The sequence below is a fragment of the Polypterus senegalus genome, chromosome 4 (genome assembly GCF_016835505.1).
Source record: "Polypterus senegalus isolate Bchr_013 chromosome 4, ASM1683550v1, whole genome shotgun sequence".
Lineage (NCBI taxonomy): Eukaryota > Metazoa > Chordata > Cladistia > Polypteriformes > Polypteridae > Polypterus > Polypterus senegalus.
Window position 1 is genome coordinate 207108948 of NC_053157.1, and position 21349 is coordinate 207130296.

Consider the following 21349-nt stretch of genomic DNA (forward strand, 5'->3'; position numbering starts at 1 on the left):
CAGATCAATGACTAACATTGTCAATCTTTGAAATGGGGGCTAGTCCACAACCAGACACAGTGGTGCACCTGCCCCTTTCTGGGAACTAGATACTTTACAACCCTCAGTTAACCAAGTTTTGAACATTTTGTTGAAAATAAAATGGGGCACAGGTGGAACTTGGTTATGAGTAAATTTTGCAGTATTGTTAGAAAATGTTGCTGACTTTCACTAACCTGTATGCCTTGTTCTCATCAAACTTTTTTATGTATAAAATATATAGGTGGCATGATGGTTTTGTGGTTAGCCTAGCCACGTTAGAGCCTTGGATACTTAGTTCTGATCTGTTTTTAATTGTTATGTTGAATTTTCAAATTCATTCCTTGTTCATTGTTTTTTTTTTTTTTATCTGAGTTAAATAAACTCCCTCTTACCAAAGACATGTATTACTTTAATTGGAGGCTTCTTAATTAGCTCTGTGTGTTTGTGCATGTATGTGCATGCCCAATAATGAAACAAGTTTCATCCAGGGTTGTTCTTTCCATACTCCCAGTGTTGTCAAGATAGGCTTTAGTTCCTGTACTGGAGCGATAAATGAAAACGACGAACATTGTGTCTTCCAGATGAATATTTGAAAATAAATTTCTTAACATTTTGGCTGTCTGTAATAATGTTGAAAGCGATATATTTTATGTATTTATGTAGTTTTAAATATGCCAATATTGAATTACATACATATTTTACTGCCATGTTTGTTTCATATAGATAACATTGTTGACCAGTCAGCCTGGCAAGCAAATTGTGAAGCAGTTGAAAGAAGGACTCCAGGATACTGACCTTGTTAGTCTCCGTAAACTTCAGGTAGTCCATTTGTCCAATACCTCTACTCGTCCGCTAATGGATATGAACGGGAGTCCTCCGATATTGTCTGGAGAAGTTGAAGACACTGATGGTGAGAACTTAAGAAATGTTTAATAGTGTTTATACTGCAGTTGTACAAAAAAGTGTCTTAGCCAAATGCAATGGAAGGTATAGAAGAATAAAATAAAAATGTTAAGTGACTTGGTACAAAAAGCATCCTTCCTAACTCTGGTTTAATTTTCCTAAGTTTCAAAGTGAATTTTTTTGTGTATTTATTTTCTGATTACAGAAATGCTGTGAACATTCAGTTTTATATTGTGGAACCATTTATGCATATTGGTTTAAATTGGCTCTAAATTACAGGGGTAGACAAATTTTTGAGAAAAAAATAACATTTTCAGCTGAGATGTTCATGGTATAATCCTCACTACGCCCCATACCAACACTCCAATCCACCAACATTACAAACAACCCCCATACCAAAGGAATAGACTGAGCCATCAACATCATCCACAGAAGGGAGAGATGAATGCAGTTACAAAAGTGAAATGCTATTGAACAGTGGCAATAGGTTCAGAGAGTGTGATTAGAAACAAGATAAAATGTCATACAAGGCTGTATCCATACCTGCAGTGGTGTCGTAGGGATAAAGTGGGTGTGCGATTATATCATGAACAAGTCCCATATGCTTATCAGCCAACAACAGCTCCCTATGATTCAAAAGTGGCTGGGATATACTGATTTAGGTGTCTTTGTAACTATCTCTGTGCTCAGGGGCCCCTGGTTTCCTGCCCTGTACGCAAGGCTGCCAGCAAAAGCATTCACACAATCAATTAATTTATTTTGGCAATTAAACACTGCTTAAATGTAAATGGTTTTAATAATTTTTAATCAATAAATGCACTCCAGCTTTTTTCCCGTTTAAAATATACATTTACTATATTTATAAAGGTGTTTTTTTTTCTTTCTTTTTTTTTCTTTCCTCAGTGTATTAGCTAGACATTCATATTATGGATTATCATTATAATTTATGTAGTACTTGTTTCATACCAAAACATATACTTTATGACACACCCCAACAAATAATAAACACAGTACAAATCTTTTAAAAAGTTGCAAATGTTTCAAATATTCATACGTTCTTTATCACGGAGACACAAAACTAACATGCTTAACAGGTTTATAAGTAAAAGATGCATTTTGCTGTTAAGCTAACATGCCTCTTGTTTATGAAGCAGCAATTTCAAATTCGTCTTTATCTTTTCTTTTTCCAATTAAAAATGTAAGCTGTTGCACTTAAAGTCAGTGTCCAAACTGAAACAATGTCCTTTTTAATTTAAAGGACAAAATAAAAAGGTCTGAATTCATTAATTTTTCTTGCCATTTTGTCTAATTACACAGGACAACTTCTGTGATTCCTTTTTCTCAGTTTATTACTCCAATTTCTTTAACGTGAAGGCTAAGCTCTCTGGTAAAACAAGCCTAGACTGCTTTTTGTTTACACTGAAGGAAGTTTGCTTCCAAAAAAATAAAGCAAAAGAGATGCAGGTTTGGCAGAACTACAGTAATACCTTGCGTAAAGGAACACTGCAACAAATTATTGTAAAGCTTAGAAAAGCTGGGGCTTGAAAGATCAGATTTTGTGATCGGACCATTTACCGATCGCTGAGTGAGTCTTTTTTTAGTGAAAATCAGAGGCCGGTCGATTGGATCATCCCTACTGGAAGGAGTGATGGTTAACTTCCATCACTATGTATTGCCTTCCATTTGTTATTATTTGGTATTATCTGTTATACAAGCCTGTTATTTGGTATTTTCTCTTTTTATCATTCTCCAATCCAGAAGTGTTTTTTTGAGGGGGTGGGGGGGACTTTACATTTTTCTAAATTTCCGCCTTTGTCTGGCTATGCTTCATTGTAAACACAGTGCTACTTATTAATTGTGCAGTTGTTCAAGCCATTTGTATGTATGCTAGTTCTCAATTCATTGAGCCACAGTGTCTTTTTATACCTCCTTCAAAAATAAGGTTACGCATTTTACCAAATTTCAAATAGAAATGTTTTTCATAAGCTTTGCACGTAAACTGGATGAAGTATTGTTAACACATGGACTGTTTCTCCTGTTTCATCTTTTGAATGTATAGTCTTTTTTTGGATTTTCATTTACCCCTTGGTAGGTTCTCCGAAGTGTTGCTTCTTCCATTAATATTGAATTCACTCTCATTTCCCAGGCTTTGCTCCTGGTGAATGATACACTTTTCTTTAAAGTTATGTAAACCACTCTTTCTGCACACAGGTAAACGTTTTGCTTATAGTTTTGCTTTCTGAATGTAAATGGTTACCACACAACAAGGCTCCTGTAATCTGTCTTTATTATTACATAGTTAAACTACTTTTATTTCCAGAGAACAAGTTTTTAAATGACATTAATATGAGATGTGTATATGAAATTCAAAGTAGTGATTTAATTTCACTTAAGCTTGCATTTTGGACAATATATAGTAATCTATAAAAGTATCTTCAAATCATTTCTAATGTCTTGAATGAAAGTATGACTAACTTATATACTGTAGCTGTCTGTATCAATATCCCAAAATGCTTGTCTGCATTGTTTGTGTAAAGCTGTCTTTTAACTGAGAAGTCTTGATACCAGATATATAGCTGTCCTAAAGTTTAAGTACAAAATTCTTGGCAATCATTCTCAGAGTTTTGTGGATTATAGTTTTTGGAGATGTACTGAGGCCTATTTGTTAGGCTGTATGAATTATAGTAGTTAAAATGAATTTAAGGACATTACTGACCTTTATCATTTTGCAGCACTTCATATGGTATTAAATAAAACAAACTCAACCATATTTTACTACACTATATATTCTGTATTTTAAATCATCTTTTCTATAGTGCAGTACTCTCTATTCGTATTACCATGTCCTTTTCAAGCATTTCATAAAGTTTACTATTACTGCTTTCTTGCTTAGGCTTAAACTGCTAATTATTTTGTTTTGGAGTTGCTCATTAATTTTTCAGTTTGGGACTGTAATTGTAATGTTATTTGCTTTGCATTGTACCCTTTGATCGAGCATATTATTAATGCCACTACTTAAAACAGTAATTCATTGATTAAAACCTGGTGCCATTCATCATTATGTAAACAGCGTTGTGTTATTGTATATTGAAAGAAAAATTATTTTATTTCCTTTATTTTCAACATCAAGTAGATTCTTTAGTTATTTTTTTTTACCAGCTCTGTCTTTATACAGTAACAATTTCATTAAATTCTTTGGTAGATAAGAACCAAGCACCAAGCTGCAACTTTCACACAGGCATCAGGGCCCCATTTATGGACCGTAACTGAAAATAACATTCAAGTCAATACTAAAGGACTGGTAGAAGACATAATGTTTTCATTATTTTATTGATTCCTTTATGATGTTAGGTAGTTAGAGGCCATTGAGTCAATATCAATGCATTGCTTCTCTATGGATGGTTGCCTTGAAAAGCAGCTGGTCTTCTGTTATTAAGCTAAAACTTGATATTTTGGCATCCATATCTGTGATATATGTTTCCATCCACCGTGCTGCATGTCTTTCTTTTTTGCGTTGATCTTCCTCTTTTCTAAGTATCATGGCCTTTTCCAGCGGCTGTTATCTCCACTTCCTTTGAGCTTCCAATGATATCTTTGGTTTGAGCGAGTGCAATACCCATGTAAGGTATGCCCAGGATTCCACTCCATCAGCACAGTTCAAATGCCTCAGTTTTCTTCTTGTCCATCTTCTTCACTGTATAATCTGTATGACATTATTGAGAATACCAGGGCTTGAACGAGTTGGAATTTTTTGTGAAGAGCACATCCCTGCACTTAAGACTTTTGTCAAACTGTTCATGGCAGTTCTACTTCGAGCATTTTGTCGAAACATATCTTGGCGGTTAGTCACTTTGTTCTTGATTATTGATCAGAGTAGGCTGAAGTTATACTACTGTCTGTTACTTGCCATCGAGTGTAAAGTTTTCCAGTTTCATAGTTGTGAAGAGCTTTGTTTTCTTCATGTTAAAATGCAAACTGATTTTCAAGCTATGTTCTATGATCTTGGTAAGCAGATATCTCAAATCATCCTCTCTTTCAGCGAGTATGGTAGCATTATCACCTTAGTGAAAATTTTTGACGAGTCTTCCACCAGTTTTCATGCCTCATTTTTCTTCATATAGCCCTGCTTCCCTGTTTATCTTTTCAGTGTATAAATTAAACAGATATGAAGAAAGTATGCCCCTACCGATTTTTGAACCTTTCTGTTTACCATCGTTCCATTTGAGCTTCTGCTTCTTGGTTATTTTAGAGGCTGTGCGTAAGAACGACCAGATGTTTTGGTACACCCATGCTTCTTAGAGCAATACAGAGTATCTGATGAATTATACAATCAAAACAGTTATAGTAACTACCCCAACAAACATGAAGAATCAGTATAAAGATGAAGTGAGGCAAAACTATGTGGGGAAGAGTACTAAATTCTAATTAAATAGCTTAAGGCCAAGAACCAAAAGAACTAGAAAACCTTGGACAAAAAACCAATAACAGAAAAAACCAGAGTAAGTTATAACCAAAATAAGATTAAAAAAACCTATGCTCCAGTCCTGAACACTAAAAATCAAATCAGAAATCCAAATCTATAAGCTATATAAACAAAATCAAAAACAGAGATACAAAAAGGAAAACCTCAGATGTCATGTTTCAGACAGGGCTCCTTCAAATTAATGTTTTTTGTTTCTTTTATTAATTTCTTTTATTATTTTTGGTTTTGTCTATGTATAAAAGCTGGCTTTAAGTTCCATGTGTTTTGTAAGTGGTCTCCCAAGAGGCAAGGCCACTTGACAGTCAGTGCCTTCCATCCTGTAAATCTGGAGTGTCTTCCACAGGTCCAGGTGGTTCATTGTGAATTTGCTCTGGACTTGGTGAGTTATTTGTGGTTTGCTGTCCTTTGCCTGTAGATTTTGGGCTTTGACCCTATTGCTGTTTTTCGACCTCTCTATTTGAATTCTGTATTGAAACTTTGTTTGACTTGGATTACCATTGTTTCAGGCAATTCCACTGCCTTTGTGCTCCATGGAGTTTCATTGTGTTTGGAATATTTTTTGTGAAGAATAAATATTTTAATTTCTAAAGAGTTTAATGCTTGCCCTTGTTACTTACCCAGGTTTAATGGTGATATCTCCCTTTATTGAGCATTATTGTAAGTGATAAGGACTACATGCTTTGGAGCTTTTTTAGTGCTTAGGACTCCTGGTCCTTAGAGGAGCTTAATATACAAGGAAAGGAGCACAAAACACCTTTTTTTTGACCTCAGGTGACAGCAGTAATATTTGGCATCAGCACCTAAGAATGAGTCAGAATTAGAGCCTTCCTTAAGCTCTAATCTTAATTGGAAAGGAAGGAAAAATATAACCACTTAAAGGGCCTGTAAAAGAACGAGTCTCAACACTTTCAAAAGGTTGGGGCAGCCACCCGTATATTATTCCTAGCTGCAAAGGATTATTTTGGTGACAGTGATGTTGTTTGTTCGAGTTCCACAATGAACTGTTTGAGGTAGCAAAGATGGAGGCTTTTATATCTTGTAACCCGGAAGTGATGTCAGTCTGGGTGCCGGGACAGGAAGTGACGTCTGGGTGCGGGACAGGAAGTGGTTCTGGGTGCTGGAACAGGAAGTGACGTGAGATCAGGTAGGTTTTCCCGTATTTGATCTGCAGAAATAACAGAGAAGGGTTTAGAGCACCCCGCCACCCCCTGGCCTGGCGGGTAATTACCTTCACTTGGTCCCTTCAGCTCGCCCCTAGTCGCACGTGTGTGACAGGCCATAATAATGAAATAGAAAGAAAAAAAAAACAAAAAGGAAGGAAAAGTGTAGCCATGGTTGTGGAGTATCAAACCATAACATAAGCATAACCATAACAAATTGAGGAATTGAATTCATGCATGGGTTTGTTGGTGTTCAGCCTGAAATTAAAAAATTCCTTCTTTACCAAGTTATAAACCATGCAGAAAGTCCCACTTTGCTTTTAAGGCAGAAAAGACTTTCATTATTGCCACTTTTATGGCATTATAGAATTAGTTGAGAAAAAAAATACACAATTGTGCTTGCTTTGAGAGTGTGATGAAGTGAGCAATCATCTGTCAGCTGAGTGAGTTGAATGGGTGGCAAAATTGTTCACTTTATAATACAGCACCACACATAGTCTCATCCTTCACATTTATTCTTATTACTTGGCTACAGTTGTCCATGCAACCATCAATTTTCTGACTGATGTATTATGTTTAGGGTTGCCTAAAGTCAATGATTATGCTGGCTGTTCTGACCGCAAGACAGAATCCAACTTTGGTGAGGGTACCAACATTTCACAAATCCATTTATATGGCATTTTAAAACCAAATACAGTCATATGAAAACATTTGGGAATTCCTCTCAGCCTGCATAATAATTTACTTTACTTTCAGCAAAAAAAGATAACAGTGGTATGTCTTTCCTTTCCTAGGAACAGCTGAGTACTGGGGTGTTTTCCAAACAACGATTTTTAGTGAAGCAGTATTTAGTTGTATGAAATTAAATGAAGGCGCGGTGGGTGGCGCATGGTGAAAAACTTCGGCCTGTGAATGTTCTCCCGTGTCGCGTGGGTTTCCTCCGGCGCCCGTTTCCTCCCAAGTCCAAAGACATGCAGGTTAGGTGGATTGGCTTCTAAATTGGCTCTTGGTGTGTGGGTGTGTTTGTGTGTGTCCTGCGGTGGGTTGGCACCCTGCCCAGGATATTGGCTCCAGCAGACCCCGTTACTTCACCTGGCTGTGAAAAATGCATGTAACTGCACAGTACTGATTACTTGAACACCAAATTGGTTGGATTAGCTCATTAAGCCTTGAACTTCATAGACAGGTGTGTCCAATCATGAGAAAAGGTATTTAAGGTGGTCAATTGCAAGTTCTGCTTCCCTTTGACTCTCCTCTGAAGAGTGGCAGCACGGGATCCTCAAAGCAACTCTCAAAAGATCTGAAAACAAAGATTGTTCAGTATCATGGCTTAGGGGAAGGCTACATAAAGCTGTCTCAGAGGTTTAAACTGTCAGTTTCAACCGTAAGGAATGTATTCAGGAATGGAAGGCCACAGGCACAGTTCCTGTTAAACTCTGACAGGCCAAGAAAAATACAGGAGTGGCATATGCGCCAGATTGTGATAATGGTTACAGACAACCCACAGATGTTCTTGCAGGTCTTTGGAGGTCATCTTGCTGCAAATGGTGGATCTGTACATCGTTCTACAATTCAGCGCAATTTGCACAAAGAACATCTGTATGGCAGGGTGATGAGAAAGAAGCACATTCTGCACTCACGCCACAAACAGTCGCTTGTTGTACGCAAATGCTCATTTAGACAAGCCAGATTCATTTTGGAACAAAGTGCTTTGGAATTGTAAGAGACATTTTCCTAGTTCTATAAAATGTATGAATATTTATTAGATGATAATGCATAAAATATGGGAGGTTCCTATAACCCCCATGAATAGAATTGAGTTGATATTTTCCTGTCATTTTCTGACAGTTTTGAGTAAACAGTGTTCTTCTGTTAGTGTTTAGCCTCGCCCTGTGTAAGGTACTGAAGCATACGGTTTTTAACTGTGTTCTTGTTTGTGCTGTGTAACACAACAGGTGTTAAAATATATATGGATGCTTGCGCGAAATTACATTTTCTATGTGACGTTCGTGCCTGGGCACATGTCTATGTTAAGCCATATAGTATAGAGATGTGTTCACGGCCTACAGGCCATTTGAGTATGAAGTAACTTATAAAATAAAAGATTTAAGTGTTGAACCGTATGTTTAAGGCATACAGAAGAAGAAATTAAGAACCTTTAAGTATAGAAATAACCAAAGCTTCTCAAGAAAAGTTAAATTTATAGAAGATACATTTTTTCCTTTTTTTTGCCTTTTATTCTATGTGTATAACTATTTTTCTTTTTATTCTTGTGTGAATTATTTGCTTTTAACTTTCACTAAATATTTTAAAACGAACTTTTGGACTGTGAGATTTCTTTGACACGCTTCTTACCCGTGCCTGACCGCCTTATACATCGGCGGCTACAGGAATGATGAGACAAAAATTGAGTTATTTGGTCATAACAAAAAGCGCTTTGCATGGCGGAAGAAGAACACCGTAGTCCAAGACAAACACCTGTACCTACTGTCAAATTTGGTGGAGGTTCCATCATGCTGTGGGGATATGTGGCTAGTTTAGGGACTGGGGCCCTTGTTAAAGTCGAGGGTCGGATGAATTCAACCAAATATCAACTCATTCTTCAGGATAATGTTCAAGCATCAGTCACAAAGTTGAAGTTACACAGGGGTTGGATATTCCAACAAGACAATGACCCTAAACACAGTTCAAAATCTACAAAGGCATTCATGCACAGGGAGAAGTACAATGTTCTGGAATGGCCGTCACAGTCCCCTGACTTGAATATCATCGAAAATCTATGAGATGATTTGGAGCAGGCTGTCCGTGCTTGGCAGCCATCAAATTTAACTGAACTTGTGAGATTTTGTATGGAAGAATGGTCAAAAATCTTCCATCCAGAATCCAGACACTCATCAAAGGCCATAGGAGGTATCTAGAGGCTGTTATATTTGCAAAAGGAGGCTCAACTAAGTATTGATGTAATATGCCTGTTGGGTTGCCCAAATTTGTGCACCTGTCTAATTTTGTTATGATGCATATTGCTTATTTTCTGTTAATCCAATAAACGTAATGTCACTGCTGAAATACTACTGTTTCCATAAGGCATGTCATATATTAAATGGAAGGTGTTACTTTGAAAGCTCAGCCAATGATAAACAAAAATCCAAAGAGGGGTTCCCAAACTTTTTCATATGACTGTATATTTAGTATTTCAAAACATCCACATTGGCCATCCATTTGTTAATATTTTGAACCATAAGGCAAATTTCACCAATCATATAACATGAAATGTGTTGATGGAAGGAAGCACATAATTTCAGAGATGTGCTGTTAACTGGGCCACTGAAGTAGTACACTTAATTCTTGCAGTCTAATCAGCAGATTCTAAATTTGTATTGTTTGTTGCGTTTTTAAAAACAAAAGTAACAGTACCTTATTAGTATTACAACAAAAATTTGATCAAAGAACATGTAACGCATATTTGAATAGTATGTTATGGTCAGTCTAATTCTTTGACTAATTTGGGAATAAAATACAGGCAAAAACAATGTCAAAGTTTGACCACTTGTGTGAGATAATTTGCCGACAACAGAACAAAGACTTCTTTTATAGGTTGTTTGATATGACTAGGTACTACACACCCTAACGATTCAGCACAGTACTTGCCTTGAGTGGGGTTAAAGATGTCTCCTTTCTTGTAGTGATATTGATGATGACCACTTAGTGTTGTTTCCAGCAGTACAACAGATCATGTTGTGTTGTGTACCCTTGACTCATAGGGTGTTTTGGTCTTTACCACAAGACACCCTCAACGGAGGCAGGCCCACCATAGGCTCATCAGACCTGGGTATGTGTCGTAATTGTTACTAAGTGGTCATTTGGTAGCTGATACTGTCTCCTTTTGCTTTACTCATAACCAGTGACTGTGCTTCTTTTGGCGACAGTGTTGAGTTCCTCAATGGCATTCTTTGTGGTGGAACTAGCTACAAATCCCCTGCAGCTCACCTCCACTGGGTGCACCTTTACATTCTAGCCTCACTCCTCTGCCTAAGCTGTGATTTTGGCATACCACACCTTTTTTTCTTTCACATGTATCATTATTGACATCCTCCCAAGAGTCTATCTGCTCAACGATAAAGACACTCTCACAGGAGTTAGACGAAAGGACCAAGTCTGAGCGCAGTTTGGTAAATGCAATTTCAGATGGGAACATGAGTCTCTGATTTAGGTCGATGCGCATGTCCAAATCCCTGGCTGTATTCAGTTGGGATGAGTCAGGAAGTGAGGGCTTGGTCGTCTGCTTTTCCTCTTCCCAGATAAAGGATGTAACTTAGGGGGATGGCGTTGGTTATCGCTCTCTTGTCCTCTAGAGCTAAGGCCAAGATCCGCAGTAGTTGGTGACGCCACTTTTGTTAAGTTGCTCCTACAACCCACTAGGATGTGTTTGACGGTTGCCAAGGCTGCACACTGACAGGCTGGATCCTCTACATGCCAAAGATTTAGGTTTGTTGGCGAGGGCAGCACATTATATGTGGCTCTGATGATGAAACTTAGCCTGTTTATTTCCATGTTCCACAGCTTGCCCCAAGTGATTTGATGTTGTTCTATGTCATCCTACCACATCCAGCAGCCTTAGGGCTCATTTAAACTTCACGCTCAGAACACATACGCGCCCGCATTATGGGTGCCACATGTTCCCAGCGTTCATTTGATTCTTCCTCTGAGCAGGTCCTCAGAAGTTAATTTGACGCGTGCGCGAGTTGCAGTACCAGCAAAAAACCGGGGGGCGCAGTGTGATAAAAGTTGGAATGTGATGTCAGAGTCTCTGTTTACTATCTACATGTGACAGAATGCCGATTTGCGGATCCTACGAGATCGATGTGCGGACTTCGATGTTTGATGAATGGTTTGATGAAGCAAAATGGCGACATACAAATGCATTTGTGGTGCTTTTATATTTAAGTATCGCATATTCCCGATCGTAATGACACGATACATTTTAAAAGTTTCACATACCATCTTCTATGCCATCTTTTTTTTCTGGGGCTTCCTCTGGACCTGACAGCAATAGTTCGCCACACAGAACACATTAAATGTATAATATTCCAACTCTCTGCACATTTAGAATCCTAAGATTTACACTTTATCACTTTTATGATGAAATGCATTAAAGTATGTATGTTACATTTTACAGATAAATCATTAATTTTGTTTAAATATGAACACTGTTAATAATTACAAATATGGGGTGACACGGTGGTGGAGCAGTAGCACTGCTGTATCGCAGGGAGTCACGTCACTGGTATTCTCTGCCTGGAGTTTGCATGTTTTCCTTCTGGGTTTCCACAGTGTGCTCTGGTTTCCTTCCAAAGATATGCAGATTTGGTGACACTAAAATGACGCTAGTGTATGTGAGTGCTTGTATTCACCTTGCGATGAGCTGATGCGTCGTCTAGGGATTGTTTCTGCCTCATGCCCAATGCTAGCTGGAATGGGCACATCCCTTGATTGATGGATTTAATCATTAAACATCCTTTTTAGAGATATTGCAGTAAGGTGTCATCGGAATTTAATGGGCGTTCCAGGCAATTCACAACACAGCGAATCTGAACCTGTTACCACCGTGATATCTTGCACTGCCACCTGGTGGATTCCTCTAGATTTATGTAAAGTACGTGCACAAGTATAAATAGTACAATGCTTGCTACCAGGAGCGTCCGCTGCAGCATGCGTCACGTGAAGTATAAAACTGGCCTTACTGGGCTTGGGAGACTGCTCTGGCACATTTGGCTGCTTCCTCCTGGTGGTGCACCTCCTCTACCACCAAATACCAGCATTCATTTGATGTAGACTTTTGCCATTTGGATGGTGTTGGTACCAAACCAAGTCCCCCTCTGCCATGATGGACTTGCCCTTCAAGGTCCTGGGGCCTCATGCATAACGGCGTGCGAAGAATTCACACTATAACATGGCATACAGACAGAAATGGAAATGTGCGTACACACAAAAAAATCCAGATGCATAAATCTGTGCGGACACCACCTTCCACATTGTTCCACTACATAAATTCCGGTCAGCGTGAAAAGTAATGCACGTGCACGCACCTGCTGTCCTGCCCCGTCTCCTCCCAGAATTACGCCTCTTTGAATATGCAAATCAATATAAATAGCTCTTAAGCTTAGCATTCTGTGAAAAGGCAATGGCAAAAGCACAGGGAGAAATAGAAGAATTTCAGCGAATACCAAGTGGAGGCAAGGAAAAACGTACAATTTGTTGGTTTAAACAGTGGTATAAACAACAAAAGGAAGTTGATTGAGTGACATAGTGTGTCTGAGAAACACGAAAGCTCAAGTTTACAAATTTGCACAGTGCCCGAAATAAAAAGAAGTTGTCAGATATCAAAGTAGCCGTGAAAAGGTGAGTCATAGCCCACCGTCTGAGTGTCATATGAAACCTTATTATGGTAAAGAGAAAAAAAGGCACACAGTGAAGAAAAAGCACGAAATGTCAACTTTAATCTCTAAATTTCCACTTTAATCATGTAGTTTATTTTGTCATTTAAAGTAGAACATCATAAACTTCATCTTAAAATCGTTTGATTTATTAGTTTCTCAAATCCCATCGTAGCTAAAGTAGCATGTTAAATGCTTTGTTTTGTATTTGATCTTCTATGTGCAGTATGTGTATGAATCACTATGTGCTTCTTAAACGAGCTTTCTCTTCCTCTGACAGGACACAAAATCCATTACATTCATGATATTACAGCTCTCTGAATAATTAAAATACTGAGATGTATACTTTATCATTTTCATGATGATAGGAGTTAAAGTATGTTATTAAACATGGGAACACGGTGGCGCAGTGATTGTTTCCATCGCCATGGTGAAAGACAGAGAAAAGAGATTGCAACGGCCATTATGCCAAACTCAAGCTTGTGCCAGGTGGTGTTACTGTCCTGTGTTGTGATGCAGAACTGGATATCTTATGTGAACTGACCCAAAGGCATTTTTGGCTATCTGCACCTGGTGACACTGAGGTGTCGATGAAATTGTTATTCTACAAAAACTGAAGATCCTTCCTTCCATGTTCATAAGACTGATCTGACAGTTGACTGACTGTTGATGGTTAAGGAGTTTTTTCCCTTAGGGCTACATGCTTTGGTCTGAACACACACTGGTGGTACTATGAAGCAAGAAAAATTCAAAAGAAAGAAAGTTTCTGACTTGGATGTCACAGTCACAGTGAGGCATAATACAGACATATTTTTGGTATAAAGGACACCCAGTAGTGTTTCTTGACACACTTCTGCTAAGTGATTCATTGGCTGTTAGTACTCAGTGTTAGTGTGTCAAAGAGAGAATGTTCATAATTATTCATAATGGCACTTAATTTTGTTTTAGTTCTCTTCTGAGCTGCTACCTCCAGGGGGCCCAGGAGTGTATCCTATAACTGAGCTTGCCTTTTAATTAGTGTGTTATAGGAATTCTAAACAATAAATATAAGTTTAATTTCACAAAGGTAGCCTTATAGTTGGGACAAATCTTAAAAAGGTGGAAAATAGTTAGAAAATTAAAGCATTGGATGTTTGACATCAGAATTTAAGTTAATTTTAACATGTCCATTAAATATTACTCTTCATAGGTGTTATTAATCGGCCAGTGTTTCCTCACAAGAGCAATGCCACAACCCCAACAAAGTGATTTTTCTTTTCTTTTTTTTACAAAATTGGAATGAAAAGTATATTGTTATGAAGTATTTTGTGTAAATGAAAACATCTTGAATTAGCATCTTGTTTAATAATTCATGTGACATTAGTGTTCCCAGTACATTTACATTTACTCTCCCAACATGTGCAATTGGACCTGCTATCAAATGGTCTCTTGCTTCAATACAGTGATTGATGCAGTCTCAGAAGTTTCAGTGTTGCAATGTAGAGCATTTAGTGTTAAAATATTTTTGAGGTTCATGCTTGTGAAGAAGTATTGGTGATTTTAGACTTATATTATGACAGATCAAATGTTTTATTTAAAATCTAGAGTAGTAATTTAAAAAAGCTAGGTAATGCAAATGGTGATGTGTGCAATTTGGTGTGTTCAGTATCTCAAAAGTACATTACTAGCATATAAATCTCTGTGTCTCAGGGGTTTTCCGCAGTGGCTGCAAGACAAAAGCAGTTGCATGGTAACGACTAATGATTCTAGGTAATCTCTTTCTAGCAGCAAGCAGTTTCAGCACTCTTGTTTTATGAAATATTTATGATGGGAAAATGAGAAGACTGATGATAACCAGCCATCATGATAGAAAAATGATCAGCAGAAATAAATAATTAGTCTGCTTGTTGTTACTCCATTTCCAGTAATGCTAATTTTGGACACTGATTTTTACAGAAAAGCTTTTCTATTTTTTTTACTTGCAAAATTATTTAGCAACAGTTTTAAATTATCATCATCCATCGTCATTTTTCTTCTCTTTGCCCTGATGAGGGTCATGGTTGAAGTACTCTCAGCGGGGGTATACCTAGTCGCTTCATCCAGCATTTGTTAGGGTTTACACAGACATTTCCGGACACCCAAAAGGTATAAATCCCATCGAGAATGTTGCAATCTACACAGTACCTTGTACACATCCTGACTGAAGCTTCCAATGGCCATTCTAATTACAGTGTATTTGGAAAGTTTTCACAGCGTATCACTTTTTCCACATCTTGTTATGTTACAGCTTATTCCAGAATGGATTAAATTATTTTTTTTCCTCAGAATTCTACACACAGCATCCCATAATGACAATGTGAAAAAAGTTTTACTTGAGGTTTTGCAAATTTATTAAAAATAAAAACTGAGAAATCACATGTACATAAGTATTCACAGCCTTTGCTCAATACTTTGTCGATGCACCTTTGGCAGCAATTACAGCCTCAAGTCTTTTTGAATATGATGCCACAAGCTTGGCACACCTATCCTTGGCCAGTTTCGCCCATTCGTCTTTGCAGCACCTCTCAAGCTCCATCAGGTTGGATGGGAAGCGTCGGTGCACAGCCATTTTAAGATCTCTCCAGAGATGTTCAATCGGATTCAAGTCTGGGCTCTGGCTGGGCCACTCAAGGACATTGCCACTCCTTTGATATCTTGGCTGTGTGCTTAGGGTCGTTGTCCTGCTGAAAGATGAACCGTCGCCCCAGTCTGAGGTCAAGAGCACTCTGGAGCAGGTTTTCATCCAGGATGTCTCTGTACATTGCTGCAGTCATCTCTCCCTTTATCCTGACTAGTCTCCCAGTTCCTGCCGCTGAAAAACATCACCACAGCATGATGCTGCTACCACCATGCTTCACTGTAGGGATGGTATTGGCCAAGTGATGAACGGTGCCTGGTTTCCTCCAAACGTGACGCCTGGCATTCACACCAAAGAGTTCAATCTTTGTCTCATCAGACTATAGAATTTTGTTTCTCATGGTCTGAGAGTCCTTCAGGTGCCTTTTGGCAAACTCCAGGCAGGCTGCCATGTGCCTTTTACTAAGGAGTGGCTTCTGTCTGGCCACTCTACCATACAGGCCGGATTGGTGGATTGCTGCAGAGATGGTTGTCCTTCTGGAAGGTTCTCCTCTCTCCACAGAGGACCTCTGGAGCTCTGACAGAGTGACCATCGGGTTCTCGGTCACCTCCCTGACTAAGGCCCTTCTCCCCCGATCGCTCAGTTTAGATGGCCGGCCAGCTTTAGGAAGAGTACTGGTGGTTTCGAACTTCTTCCACTTACGGATGATGGAGGCCACTGTGCTCATTGGGACCTTCAAAGCAGCAGAAATTTTTCTGTAACCTTCCCCAGATTTGTGCCTCGAGACAATCCTGTGTCGGAGGACTACTGACAATTCCTTTGACTTCATGCTTGGTTTGTGCTCTGACATGAACTATCAACTGTGGGACCTTATATAGACAGGTGTGGGCCTTTCTAAATCATGTCCAATCAACTGAATTTACCACAGGTGGACTCCAATTAAGCTGCAGAAACCTCTCAAGGATGATCAGGGGAAACAGGATGCCCCGAGCTCAATTTTGAGCTTCATGGCAAAGGCTGTGAATGCTTATGTACATGTGCTTTCTCAATTTTTTTATTTTTAATAAATTTGCAAAAACCTCAAGTAAACGTTTTTCATGTTGTCATTATGGGGTGTTGTGTGTAGAATTCTGAGGAAAAAAATGAATTTAATCAATTTTGGAATAAGGCTGTAACATAACAAAATGTGGAAAAAGTGATGCGCTGTGAATACTTTCCGGATGCACTGTACATGCCTGAACCACCTTACCTATCTCTTCTCACTCTACAGAAGCTGCATTTCTACAGTGAGGTCCTTCTGCATGTCTTAGCTTTTCACTCTGTCACAGATAGTTTGCCCAACAACCCTGGGCATGAACCTTGTATTGGCTACTTGTGTTTGTGTGTATTTCAGTCTCTACTCAGATCTGGTGACCATAGCTAAGAATGATAATCCAGTGTGACCAGTAAATTTAGAGCTTTGTCCTCAAACATAGCTCCTACTTCACCATCATGGTTTGGCACAAAGTTTGTAAAACTGCTGCTGCGCCCTTTCATTGGTCAATATTATGATCACCTCAATCCCCACTTCTGAGCTTCTCCACTTGGAGCAATTATTTCCTTAATTAACAGATACACAACATTCAACTTCCTAACTTTCCTGAACACACCGGAGATCACAGTTTGAGATGCCCAGGTTCTCAAACCTGAGAATCTCAACCTCAGGTTTAGCTCCGTATCCTGTTCCTTTTACTATCCCTCATGTGTTAATTTTATACAGATTACAAGTTTGCTTTTTACTGCAGAATAAATTATATTAATAAAAAAGTCCAACTTCAAATGGCTGAGAGAACCCACTGATGACCTTGCAATTTATTGACCATTCTCTAGTTATCTGTATATTTGTTTCCTGTGGCTGGGGGACCCAGCTTTAAATATTAAAAATATCATATTTTACCTCAGATGCCAATTGTTTTTAGTTTCAGAATTAATCTATATGTTGGAACAGTAGCAACGGCTTTTTAAAAATTCCATCCATCCATCCATCCTCTTCCGCTTATCCGCGGTCGGGTCTCGGGGGTAGCAGCTTAAGCAGAGAAGCCCAGACTTCCCTCTCCCGGCCACTTCTTCCAGCTCTTCGGGAGAATCCCAAAGGCGTTCCCAGGCCAGCCGGGAGACATAGTCCCTCCAGCGTGTCCTGGGTCTTCCCCGGGGCCTCCTCCCGGTTGGACGTGCCGGGAACACCTCACCAGGGAGGCGTCCAGGAGGCATCCTGATCAGATGCCCGAGCCACCTCATCTGACTCCTCTCGATGCGGAGGAGCAGCGGCTCTACTCTGAGCCCCTCCCGGATGACTGAGCTCCTCACCCTATCTTTAAGGGAAAGCCCAGACACCCTGCGGAGGAAACTCATTTCAGCCGCTTGTATTCGCAATCTCGTTCTTTCGGTCACTACCCATAGCTCATGACCATAGGTGAGGGTAGGAGCGTAGATCGACTGGTAAATTGAGAGCTTTGCCTTACGGCTCAGCTCTTTTTCACCACGACAGACCGATGCAGAGCCTGCATCACTGCGGATGCCGCACCGATCCGCCTGTCATCTCACGCCCATTCTTCCCTCACTCGTGAACAAGACCCGAGATACTTGAACTCCTCCACTTGGGGCAGGATCTCTCCCCAACCCTGAGAGGGCACTCCACCCTTTTCCGGCTGAGGACCATGCTCTCGGATTTGGAGGTGCTGATTCTCATCCCAGCCGCTTCACACTCAGCTGCAAACCGATCCAGAGAGAGCTGAAGATCACGGCCTGATGAAGCAAACAGGACAACATCATCTGCAAAAAGCAGTGACCCAATCCTGAGTCCACCAAACCGGACCCCTTCAACACCCTGGCTGCGCCTAGAAATTCTGTCCATAAAAGTTATGAACAGAATCGGTGACAAAGGGCAGCCCTGGCGGAGTCCAACTCTCACTGGAAGCGGGCTCGACTTACTGCCGCAATGCGGACCAAGCTCTGACACGGTTGTACAGGACCGAACAGCTCTTATCAGGGGTCCGGTACCCCATACTCCCGAGCACCCCACAGGATTCCCGAGGGACACGGTCGAATGCCTTTTCCAAGTCCACAAAACACATGTAGACTGGTGGGCAAACTCCCATGCACCCTCCAGGACCTGCTAAGGGTGAAGAGCTGGTCCACTGTTCCGCGACCAGGGCGAAAACCACACTGTTCCTCCTGAATCCGAGGTTCACTATCCGGCGGACCCTCCTCTCCAGAACCCCGAATAGACTTTTCCAGGGAGGCTGAGGAGTGTGATCCCTCTATAGTTGGAACACACCCTCCGGTCCCCTTTTAAAGAGGGGACCACCACCCGGTCTGCCAATCCAGAGGCACTGTCCCGATGTCCATGCGATGTTGCAGAGGCGTGTCAACCAAGACAGTCCTACAACATCCAGAGCCTTAAGGAACTCCGGTCGTATCTCATCCACCCCGGGGCCCTGCCACCAAGGAGTTTTTTGACCACCTCGGTGACTTCAGTCCCAGAGATGGGAGAGCCCACCTCAGAGTCCCCAGGCTCTGCTTCCTCATGGAAGGCATGTTAGTGGGATTGAGGAGGTCTTGAAGTACTCCCCCACCGACCCACAACCCCGAGTGAGGTCAGCAGCGCACCATCCCCACCATATACGGTGTTGACACTGCACTGCTTCCCCTCCTGAGGCGCGGACGGTGGACCAGAATCTCCTCGAAGCCGTCCAAAGTCGTTCTCCATGGCCTCTCCAAACTCCTCCCATGCCCGAGTTTTGCCTCAGCAACAACCGAGCCGCATTCGCTTGGCCTGCGGTACCTATCAGCTGCCTCCAGAGACCCACAGGACAAAAAGTCCTATAGGACTCCTTCTTCAGCTTGACGGCATCCCTCACGCCCGGTGTCCACCAACGGGTTGGGGATTGCCGCCCGCGACAGGCACCGACCACCTTGCGGCCGCAGCTCCGGTCAGCCGCCTCAACAATAGAGGCACGGAACATGGCCCATTGGACTCAATGTCCCCACCTCCCTCGGGGCGTGGTTGAAGTTCTGCCGAGGTGGGAGTTGAAGCTACTTCTGACAGGGGACTCTGCCAGCCGTTCCCAGCAGACCCTCACAACACGTTTGGGCCTACCAGGTCTGACCGGCATCTTCCCCACCATCGAAGCCAACTCACCACCAGGTGGTGATCAGTTGACAGCTCCGCCCCTCTCTTCACCCGAGTGTCCAAGACATATGGCGCAAGTCCGGCGACACACCACAAAGTCGATCATCGACCTGAGGCCTAGGGTGTCCTGGTGCCAAGTGCACATATGAACACCCTTATGCTTGAACATGGTGTTCGTTATGGACAATCCGTGGCGAGCACAGAAGTCCAATAACAAAACACCGCTCGGGTTCAGATCGGGGCCATTCCTCCCAATCACGCCCTTCCAGGTCTCACTGTCATTGCCCACGTGGGCATTGAAGTCTCCCAGCAAAACGAGGGAATCCCAGAAGGTATGCCCTCTAGCACCCCTCAGAGACTCCAAAAGGGTGGATACTCCAAACTGCTGTTTGGCGCATACGCACAAACAACAGTCAGGACCCTTCCCCCACCCGAAGGCGGAGGGAGGCCACCCTCTCGTCCACGGGGTAAACCCCAATGCACAGGCTCCAAGTCGGGGGGCAATAAGTATGCCCACACCTGCTCGGCGCCTCTCACCGGGGGCAACTCCAGAGTGGTAGAGAGTCCAGCCCCTCTCAAGGAGATTGGTTCCAGAGTCCAAGCTGTGCGTCGAGGTGAGTCCGACTATATCTAGCCGGAACCTCTCGACCTCGCGCACTAGCTCAGGCTCCTTCCCTTCAGAGAGGTGACATTCCACGTCCCAAGAGCCAGTTTCTGTAGCCATGGATCAGACCGCCAAGGTCCCCGCCTCCACCCAACTCACACTGCACCTGACCTCCTTGGCCCCTCCCATAGGTGGTGAGCCCATGGGAAGGAGGACCCACGTTACCTCTTTGGGCTGTGCCCGGCCGAGCCCCATGGGTGCAGGCCAGGCCACCAGGCGTTCGCCATCGAGCCCCACCCCCAGGCCTGGCTCCAGAGGGGAGCCCCGGTGACCCGCGTCCGGGCAAGGGAAAACGTCCTCCACAGTTTTTATTCTTCTCTTCTCTTTTTAAAAATTCTATCTAAATTTTGTGAAATTCTTTTTATCTGTTTCTTCAGTTACCATTCAGAAAAGTCAGGCTGGATTGGCAGAATCTTCCTGTTATACTCCAATGCTAGTGTTATTTAGGTTGCTGTTTTTATACCATTAGACTGATAATTTAATTCTTAGCTTTAAAACTTGTTATTATTCAGGAAAATATATTGACTTGTGGCACTATTGACAACAGTCTCTGAAAAGCATAATTAGTCATGCCAGGACTGTTGCCATATTTGTGATTACTATTTGTTATGGTTTTTTTTTTTTTTATATATATATATATATATATATATATATATATATATATATATATATATATATATATATATATATATATATATATATATATATATATATATACCAGTCAGGTTTTATTACACAGTTACTTCTTCCACCTCACTAAGACATTTTCTTGGATCAGCAAAAATATTTTTTTGCAAGGTCATTCATTTTACATAATGCATTCTTTAATACTGGGCATATAATCACTCAATTAATTAATTATCAGTTTTACCTTGGGTAATGCTGACATTTAATTTAAACAATCAACAAGACATTCA

General features: G+C 41.0%; 1 protein-coding gene across 1 annotated transcript in view; it reads left to right on the plus strand.

The window, feature by feature from the left end:
* LOC120528790 (meiosis 1 associated protein) overlaps window positions 1-21349 on the plus strand; it is a 131513-nt gene that overhangs the window by 16508 nt on the left and 93656 nt on the right. The window contains exon 2 of the mRNA XM_039752918.1: window positions 745-931. Within this exon, the coding sequence (XP_039608852.1) occupies window positions 745-931 (187 nt within the window). The remainder of the gene's footprint in view (window positions 1-744; window positions 932-21349) is intronic.